This window comes from Phyllobates terribilis, unplaced genomic scaffold (assembly GCF_046119375.1).
Source record: "Phyllobates terribilis strain yellow unplaced genomic scaffold, ASM4611937v1 Scaffold_8__6_contigs__length_399053987, whole genome shotgun sequence".
NCBI lineage: Eukaryota > Metazoa > Chordata > Amphibia > Anura > Dendrobatidae > Phyllobates > Phyllobates terribilis.
Window position 1 is genome coordinate 387548973 of NW_027362768.1, and position 9504 is coordinate 387558476.

At 52.6% G+C, this 9504-nt stretch overlaps 1 protein-coding gene across 1 annotated transcript; it reads left to right on the top strand.

Annotated features, from left to right (window-relative positions):
* Positions 1-3338: 3338 nt before the first annotated feature.
* TUSC2 (tumor suppressor 2, mitochondrial calcium regulator) lies at positions 3339-8954 on the top strand. Its single transcript, XM_073645157.1, has 3 exons — positions 3339-3626; positions 6868-6988; positions 8136-8954. Exons 1-3 carry the CDS (start codon positions 3493-3495, stop codon positions 8199-8201), a joined length of 321 nt encoding a protein of 106 aa, XP_073501258.1. The 5' UTR covers positions 3339-3492; the 3' UTR covers positions 8202-8954.
* Positions 8955-9504: the final 550 nt, after the last annotated feature.

The window sequence follows — 9504 nt, forward strand, 5'->3', positions numbered from 1 at the left end:
GGCCTTGTATATATAGTATCAGGGGGAGTGCGGGGGAGATACAGACAGGACTGTGCTGTGCGGCCTTGTATATATAGTATCAGGGGGGAGTGCAGGGGAGATACAGACAGGACTGTGCTGTGCGGCCTTGTATATATAGTATCAGGGGGAGTGCGGGGGAGATACAGACAGGACTGTGCTGTGCGGCCTTGTATATATAGTATCAGGGGGGAGTGCAGGGGAGATACAGACAGGACTGTGCTGTGCGGCCTTGTATATATAGTATCAGGGGGAGTGCGGGGGAGATACAGACAGGACTGTGCTGTGCGGCCTTGTATATATAGTATCAGGGGGAGTGCGGGGGAGATACAGACAGGACTGTGCTGTGCGTCCTTGTATATATACAGTCATGGCCAAAAGTTTTGAGAACGACACCAAAATTATATTTTCCCATGATCTGCTGGCCTCTGGTTTTTATTAGTGTTTGATGTTTATATCACATACAGAAATCTAATTACAATCATATTATGAGGACCAATAGGTTATATTGACAGTTAGAATGAGTTAATGCAGCAAGTCAATATTTGCAGTGTTGCCCCTTCTTCTTCAAGACCTCTGTAATTCTCCCTGGCGTGCTCTCAATCAACTTTTGGACCAAATCCTGACTGACAGCAGTCCATTCTTGCATAATCAATGCTTGCATTTTGCCAGAATTTGTTGGTTTTTGTTTGTCCACCCGTCTCTTGATGATTGACCACAAGTTCTCAATGGGATTAAGATCTGGGGAGTTTCCAGGCCATGGACCCAAAATCTCTATGTTTTGTTCCATGAGCCATTTAGTTATCACCTTTGCTTTATGGCAAGGTGCTCCATCATGCTGGAAAAGGCATTGTTGGGCGCCAAACTGCTCTTGGACGGTTGGGAGAAGTTGCTCTTGGAGGACATTCTGGTACCATTCTTTATTCATGGCTGTGTTTTTAGGCAAGACTGTGAGTGATCCGATTCCCTTGGCTGAGAAGCAACCCCACACATGAATGGTTTCAGGATGCTTTACAGTTGGCATGAGACAAGACTGGTGGTAGCGCTCACCTCTTCTTCTCCGAATAAGCTGTTTTCCAGATGTCCCAAACAATCGAAAAGGGGATTCATCAGAGAAAATGACTTTGCCCCAGTCCTCAGCAGTCCACTCCCTGTACCTTTTGCAGAATATCAGTTGGTCCCTGATGTTTTTTCTGGAGAGAAGTGGCTTCTTTGCTGCCCTCCTTGAAACCAGCCCTTGCTCAAAGAGTCTCCACCTCACAGTGCGTGCAGAAGCACTCACACCAGCCTGCTGCCATTCCTGAGCAAGCTCGGCACTGCTGGTAGTCCCATCCCGCAGCTGAAACAGTTTTAAGATACTGTCCTGGCACTTGCTGGTCTTTCTTGGGCGCCCTGGAGCCTTTTTGACAACAATGGAAGCTCTCTCCTTGAAGTTCTTGATGATGCGATAGATTGTTGACTGAGGTGCAATCTTTGTAGCTGCGATACTCTTCCCTGTTAGGCCATTTTTGTGCAGTGCAATGATGGCTGCTCGTGTTTCTTTAGAGATAACCATGGTTAACTGAAGAGAAACAATGATACCAAGAACCAGCCTCCTTTTAAAGTGTCCAGTGATGTCATTCTTACTTAATCATGACTGATTGATCGCCAGCCCTGTCCTCATCAACACCCACACCTGTGTTAATGGATCAATCACTAAAACGATGTTAGCTGCTCCTTTTAAGGCAGGACTGCAATGATGTTGAAATGTGTTTTGGGGGTTAAAGTTCATTTTCTGGGCAAATATTGACTTTGCAAGTACAGTAATTGCTGTTAAGCTGATCACTCTTTGACATTCAGGAGTATATGCAAATTGCCATCACAAAAAATGAAGCAGTAAACTTTGGAAAAATTACTATTTGTCTCATTCTCAATACTTTTGGCCATGACTGTAGTATTAGGGGGAGTGCGGGGAGATACAGACAGGATTGTGCTGTGCTGCCTTGTATAAATAGCATAATGAGCGACTCCTGGACCTGCCGCATCGGCGCTCAGAGGTTAAGGAGGGGTAACAGAGGTATCTGTGCAGGGTATGAAGTATCCCGCCACTATAAAAGCAGATGGCACTGATACTGCGCCACAATCCTCAATACTCGTTGTTTCATTCTCAAGGATTCATTCTCGTCTGGACAACTGCAACTCTCTCCTGATCCGTCTCTCTCTTACTAAACTTTCCCCTCTCCAATCCCTCCTGAATGCAGCAGCCAGGATCATATTCCTCTCCAACCTCTACACCGATGCCTCTTCCCTGTGCCAGTCGTTGCACTGGTTACCCATCCATTACAGAGTTCAATATAAACTCATCACCCCCATCCATAAAGCGCTCCATGCTTCAGCACCGCCCTACATCTCCTCCCTCGTCTCAGTCCACCACCCTCCAGTGCCCTCCATTCTGCTAATGACCTAAGATTAACATCCTCAATAATCCGGACCTCCCACTGCCGTCTCCAAAACTTCTCAGGTGCTGCGCCAATTCTCCGGAACACACTACCCAGGACTCTTCGCTTAACCCCTTATACCCAGTTTTAAGAGAGCCCTAAAACGCATTTCTTTAGGCTGGCCTATCGTCTCACATATCTAACTACCCCTCTTTTTTCCCCTCATACAAAATTTCCTTCCAAATCAGGACCCTCGTACCTTCTTGTCACACCCCCATCACTTAGACTTCTGTGTCTGTACTTGTTCACATTCTGGTTGGTGACCGGTTCATGCAGCGTTATGGGATCACCCTATTTATTACATTGATGGCTGACCGTACAATACAAGCAATGGTTACATCCACCTCTCGTGTCTCCCCCATTGCCTCATAGATTGTAGCTTGTGAGCAGCGGGGTCCTCGCTCCCCCTGGTATCTGGTGATTTATGGGATTATTGTTATTCTGTAATGTCTTTATTGTTTGTACAAGTCCCCTCTAAAATGTAAAGCGCTGCGGAATATGTTGGCGCTATAGAAATAAAAATTATTATTATTATTAATACTGGAATCTTCTGGGATCTCAGATTAGACACATCACATCCAATAATCATGAGTAGGAGGGGAGTCACATAATCTGGTTTCCTTAACAACCAATAAGATGACTCCTTTCATTTTCTATTCTGTACTGGATACATGAAAGCTAGTTTCTGATTGGTTGTTTGGACTGTTCTCAGCATCACGCGTTTTTCCCAGGCTAATGAGAGACGGCAGGACACGTGTCACGTGACCGGCCGTCCTCTAGGGTCACCTCCAGTCACGTGTGTATCCAAGCCTCGCTTTTAGTATTGGTCACGCCCCTGTTCTCGGTTCTGATTGGTTGTGATGACAGCACGCTCCGGTCCATTCCCGGAAGTGACGCAGTGAGATAGCGGAGTGACAGGAGGCAGCGGGCACCGGGGGTCAGTCCTCGAGGTGCCCGGTGTACACCGCACTGTGTGAGTCGGTGTGCAGGAGCCGCCATGGGCGGCAGCGGATCCAGAGCCCGCGGTCTATGGCCTTTCTCATCACAGGGAACCGATAGTCCCGGGAACAACAGCGAGCAGAGCGTGGCCCGGATCCGCAAAGCCACCCCATTCATCTTCACCCGCCGCGGGTGAGCTAAGGGGCTGCGGGCGGGGGGAGCACGAGCCCACCCCAAAGCGGAGCAGTAATCCCTCCACTCCATACCGACCGTGAGCCAAGCATGAGACCACCCTGATACCGACCAGGAGCCCACCCCAAAGCGGAGCATTAACCCCCCCATACCTACCAAGAGACCACCCCGAGGATGAGCCCCCTCCACCACAGATACCGAGCATGAGACCACCCCAAAGCGGAGCATTAACACCCCCCATACCTACCAAGAGACCACCCCGAGGATGAGCCCCCTCCACCACAGATGCCGAGCATGAGACCACCCTGATACTGACCAGGAGCCCACCCCAAAGCGTAGCATTAACTCCCCCATACCTACCAAGAGACCACCCCGAGGATGAGCCCCCTCCACCACAGATACCGAGCATGAGACCACCCCGAAGCGGAGCATTAACACCCCCCATACCTACCAAGAGACCACCCCGAGGATGAGCCCCCTCCACCACAGATACCGAGCATGAGACCACCCTGATACTGACCAGGAGCCCACCCCAAAAGCGTAGCATTAACTCCCCCATACCTACCAAGAGACCACCCCGAGGATGAGCCCCCCTCCACCACAGATACCGAGCATGAGACCACCCCGAAGCGGAGCATTAACCCCCCCCCATACCTACCAAGAGACCACCCCGAGGATGAGCCCCCTCCACCACAGATACCGAGCATGAGACCACCCTGATACCGACCAGGAGCCTACCCCAAAGCGTAGCATTAACTCCCCCATACCTACCAAGAGACCACCCCGAGGATGAGCCCCCTCCACCACAGATACCGAGCAGGAGACCACCCCGAAGCGGAGCATTAACCCCCCCCCCCCATACCTATCAAGAGACCACCCCGAGGATGAGCCCCCTCCACCACAGATACCGAGCATGAGACCACCCTGATACTGACCAGGAGCCCACCCCAAAAGCGTAGCATTAACTCCCCCATACCTACCAAGAGACCACCCCGAGGATGAGCCCCCTCCACCACAGATACCGAGCATGAGACCACCCCGAAGCGGAGCATTAACCCCCCCCCATACCTATCAAGAGACCACCCTGAGGATGAGCCCCCTCCACCACAGATACCGAGCATGAGACCACCCTGATACTGACCTGGAGCCCACCCCAAAAGCGTAGCATTAACTCCCCCATACCTACCAAGAGACCACCCCAAGGATGAGCCCCCTCCACCACAGATACCGAGCATGAGACCACCCTGATACCGACCAGGAGCCCACCCCAAAGCGAAGCATTAACCCCCCCCATACCTACCAAGAGACCACCCCGAGCGTGAGACCACCCTGATACCGACCAGGAGCCCACCCCAAAGCGAAGCATTAACCCCCCCATACCTACCAAGAGACCACCCCGAGGATGAGCCCCCTCCACCACAGATACCGAGCATGAGACCACCCTGATACCGACCAGGAGTCCACCCCAAAGCGTAGCATTAACCCCCCCATACCGGCCAAGAGACCACCCCGAGGATGAGCCCCCTCCACCACAGATACCGAGCATGAGACCACCCTGATACCGACCAGGGGCCCACCCCAAAGCGTAGCATTAACCCCCCCCCATACCGGCCAAGAGACCACCCCGAGGATGAGCCCCCTCCACCACAGATACCGAGCATGAGACCACCCCAAAGCGTAGCATTAACTCCCCCATACCTACCAAGAGACCACCCCGAGGATGAGCCCCCTCCACCACAGATACCGAGCATGAGACCACCCTGATACCGACCAGGAGCCCACCCCAAAGCGTAGCATTAACTCCCCCATACTGACCAAGAGACCACCTGAGGATGAGCCCCCTCCACCACAGATACCGAGCATGAGACCACCCTGATACCGACCAGGAGCCATCCCCAAAGTGTAGCATTAACTCCCCCATACCTACCAAGAGACCACCCCGAGGATGAGCCCCCTCCACCACAGATACCGAGCATGAGACCACCCCAAAGCGGAGCATTAACACGCCCCATACCTACCAAGAGACCACCCCGAGGATGAGCCCCCTCCACCACAGATACCGAGCATGAGACCACCCTCATACTGACCAGGAGCCCACCCCAAAGCGTAGCATTAACTCCCCCATACCTACCAAGAGACCACCCCGAGGTTGAGCCCCCTCCACCACAGATACAAAGCATGAGACCACCCCGAAGCGGAGCATTAACCCCCCCATACCTACCAAGAGACCACCCGAGGATGAGCCCCCTCCACCACAGATACCGAGCATGAGACCACCCTGATACTGACCAGGAGCCCACCCCAAAAGCGTAGCATTAACTCCCCCATACCTACCAAGAGACCACCCCGAGGATGAGCCCCCTCCACCACCACAAATACAGAGCATGAGACCACCCTGATACCTACCAGGAGCCCACCCCAAAGCGGAGCATTAACCCCCCCCCCATACCTACCAAGAGACCACCCCGAGGATGGGCCCCCTCCACCACAGATACTGACCATGAGCTGAGCATGAGACCACCCTGATACCGACCAGGAGCCCACTCAATACTGACTATGAATCAAGCTCGAGCCCCCCACCCTGACGCCTAGCTCCACTGCTTCCCTGTCGCCTCACCCCATTGCCTTCGTTCCCCGCCGCCATGTCTGGGCCGCCGTGTGTCGCTGTCAGTATTACGACTGTTGCACCCGGACTCTGCAGACTTATATTATCGCCCCAGAGATCGGTGCTGATCGTCCTGAAGGCTCCCGGGGGTCCGCACTATGAGCGCTGTCTGTATAGACTATCCCTGGACCCCCGGCTGCGGCCGTGCAGGATGTGCAGACCATAACGAGCATCGATGTGCAGAGCCATTGGGCGGCTCTGCCGGATTATCGGATATTCTGAACTGCTGGACAGGACGGACTCCGGGGGTCACTGTGAGGTCTCTGCCTTCATGTGGATGACGCCTGGTGCCCGGCAGAAGACCCTCCAGGTCCCGCAGTATCGGGGGGGAGCCCCTGATGGTTTGGCATTCACCTCTGATCACCCACTGCCGTATTGTGAGGAGTCCCAGATCATGAAGCGCTGGATTCCAGGATCTGTCGGTGATCACCTCTGGCAGCGGATCCTGTACCTATAGTGATTGGTCATTCCTGATTTAACCCTCTAATCCCTACAGTTTTTGTCCTCAGTCTGCTCTTTGACGCCGGTGTTAACTCTGTTGTCCGGATCTGATTACAATAATCTTTTTGTTCGCAGCTCCATGTACTTTGATGAGGACGGTGACCTGGCGCACGAATTCTACGAAGAAACAATTGTGACCAAGAACGGCCGGAAACGGGCGAAACTGAAACGAATCCACAAGAACCTGCGGCCCCAGGTAAATCCACAGAAAAATGCAATCCTGCCTACCTAGGGGGCGTATGAATATGAGCTATTACTGCCTGTTATCAGCCATTATTGGGGGAGGTGACTGTTGGACAGGAGACTACAATCTATTACTCCCTGTTATCAGCCATTACTGGGGGAGGTGACTGTAGGACTGGAGACTACAATCTATTACTCCCTGTTATCAGCCATTACTGGAGGAGGTGACTGTAGGACTGGAGACTACAATCTATTACTCCCTGTTATCAGCCATTACTGGGGGAGGTGACTGTAGGACTGGAGACTACAATCTATTACTCCCTGTTATCAGCCATTACTGGAGGAGGTGACTGTAGGACAGTAGACTACAATCTATTACTCCCTGTTATCAGCCATTACTGGGGGACGTGACTGTAGGACAGGAGACTACAATCTATTACTCCCTGTTATCAGCCATTACTGGGGGAGGTGACTGTAGGACTGGAGACTACAATCTATTACTCCCTGTTATCAGCCATTACTGGAGGAGGAGACTGTAGGTCAGGAGACTACAATCTATTACTCCCTGTTATCAGCCATTACTGGAGGAGGTGACTGTAGGACTGGAGACTACAATCTATTACTCCCTGTTATCAGCCATTGCTGGAGGAGGTGACTGTAGGGCAGGAGACTACAATCTATTACTCCCTGTTATCAGCCATTACTGGGGGAGGAGACTGTAGGACAGGAGACTACAATCTATTACTCCCTGTTATCAGCCATTACTGGAGGAGGAGACTGTAGGACAGGAGACTACAATCTATTACTCCCTGTTATCAGCCATTACTGGAGGAGGTGACTGTAGGACTGGAGACTACAATCTATTACTCCCTGTTATCAGCCATTGCTGGAGGAGGTGACTGTAGGGCAGGAGACTACAATCTATTACTCCCTGTTATCAGCCATTACTGGGGGAGGAGACTGTAGGGCAGGAGACTACAATCTATTACTCCCTGTTATCAGCCATTACTGGGGGAGGTGACTGTAGGACAGGAGACTACAATCTATTACTCCCTGTTATCAGCCATTACTGGAGGAGGTGACTGTAGACAGGAGACTACAATCTATTACTCCCTGTTATCAGCCAGGAGACAGTAACTGCTGCTTTTGCTTCTACACAGGGCACCATCAGGTTAGAGCACCCGCGTATCCATGTGGATTTCCCTGTCGTCCTATGTGAGGTCTGACGCCTGCGCCCTCCTCTACCACCTTTGCACCCTACGCTGTGCTCCTGGGACAGTGAGCGAGGAGAGTGATGGGGAGGTGCAGACTTCGGAGTGGTATGTGCACAGACACTGACTGGGCTGTGAATAGAGACAATTAACCCATGCTCTGCCAGGGCTGTCACTACTGGGGTGTAATGTTCTGTGGCTGCGCTCTTCTGTGGGCTGCTGGACCTTTCTCTCTTTGGCTTTAATACTCACCGGTGTCTGCACTGTCCTTCATGGAGGCTCAGTCTCCGACCTCTTCTGGGGGACACGGCTCCGTACTGAGGGTGTGACCGTCCGCAGCTGCCCAAGGCCCCCGGCTCCGGACACGTAGCATAGATGCCAACCTGGCCCCATCGAGGGGATGAGCTCTGGTTCTCAGCCTTCTGGCCTCGCGGTCCGGTCTTAACGTTCTCCAGCACATGTAGAGTCGTCGGTGATGCGTGTGACCCGTGTCCCTGGTAAGGGGCTGCTCTGCACTATTCGGGGGATTCTCGTCTCTTCTATGTGATGCACTGTTGCTGCCGGACGTTCCCTGGTACAATCACGTGTATGTACAGTTCGGGTGGGCTCACGCCTCCGTTTATTTATTACATGTATGTTTTAGTTTGTGTTCTATATTCCTGAGCTGTGAAGCGCCTCTCGCCCCCGACCAGACTGTGATTATTCTACACGGCAGCGGGAGATATTCGGGACGCTGGAAACTCCCCCCAATAAACCCTATGTTTGTTAGTCGGACTCCTGGTGTCATTGTTATTCCAGATCCTGGTAAATGTCTGCTGGCACCGGATCTGCAGACGGGAGGAGAGAAGACAGCGCGGCATCATGAACCTCCAGCGCCCATACATGAGGCGGCAGCCCGACATCGGGCGTCATACGATGGATGCTTCTAGGGGTTATAATGAGGGGATGGGAGGTCCTGGACGTCTTCCCTCACATCCCCGCCGCTGGCTCACAAGCTTCCTGGCTCATGATGGGGGTTGTAGTAGATGAACTGACACTGCCACGGCCGACACTGCAAGGTGTGAGGGTCCCACCATCCCCCAATATGTGCCATCTATGATCAGACATGGTCCTTTGTTCCTATGGGTGGTCACATCACTTCTAATGGGACAACGTCCCCCATCCTCCCCCTGTTGAGCTCAGGGTGTCGACACTTTTGTGATTATCTGCTTGTTTCCTGAGCGGCTGGGGCGGTTATGTAGACCATGGTCGGCCATCTTGCCTCGGTCCGTGGCTCCGCTTGCTCTGGTCTGTTCTGGGGTTGGGGCCGCACTCATCT

What these genes read in the sequence shown, in the direction of transcription:
- TUSC2 (XM_073645157.1), top strand. Translation starts at nt 3,493, where the DNA reads ATGGGCGGCAGCGGATCCAGAGCCCGCGGTCTATGGCCTTTCTCATCA. An exon ending in TTCATCTTCACCCGCCGCGG is followed by an intron (nt 3,627 to 6,867) that starts GTGAGCTAAGGG and finishes TTTTGTTCGCAG; the next exon opens with CTCCATGTACTTTGATGAGG. An exon ending in ACAAGAACCTGCGGCCCCAG is followed by an intron (nt 6,989 to 8,135) that starts GTAAATCCACAG and finishes GCTTCTACACAG; the next exon opens with GGCACCATCAGGTTAGAGCA.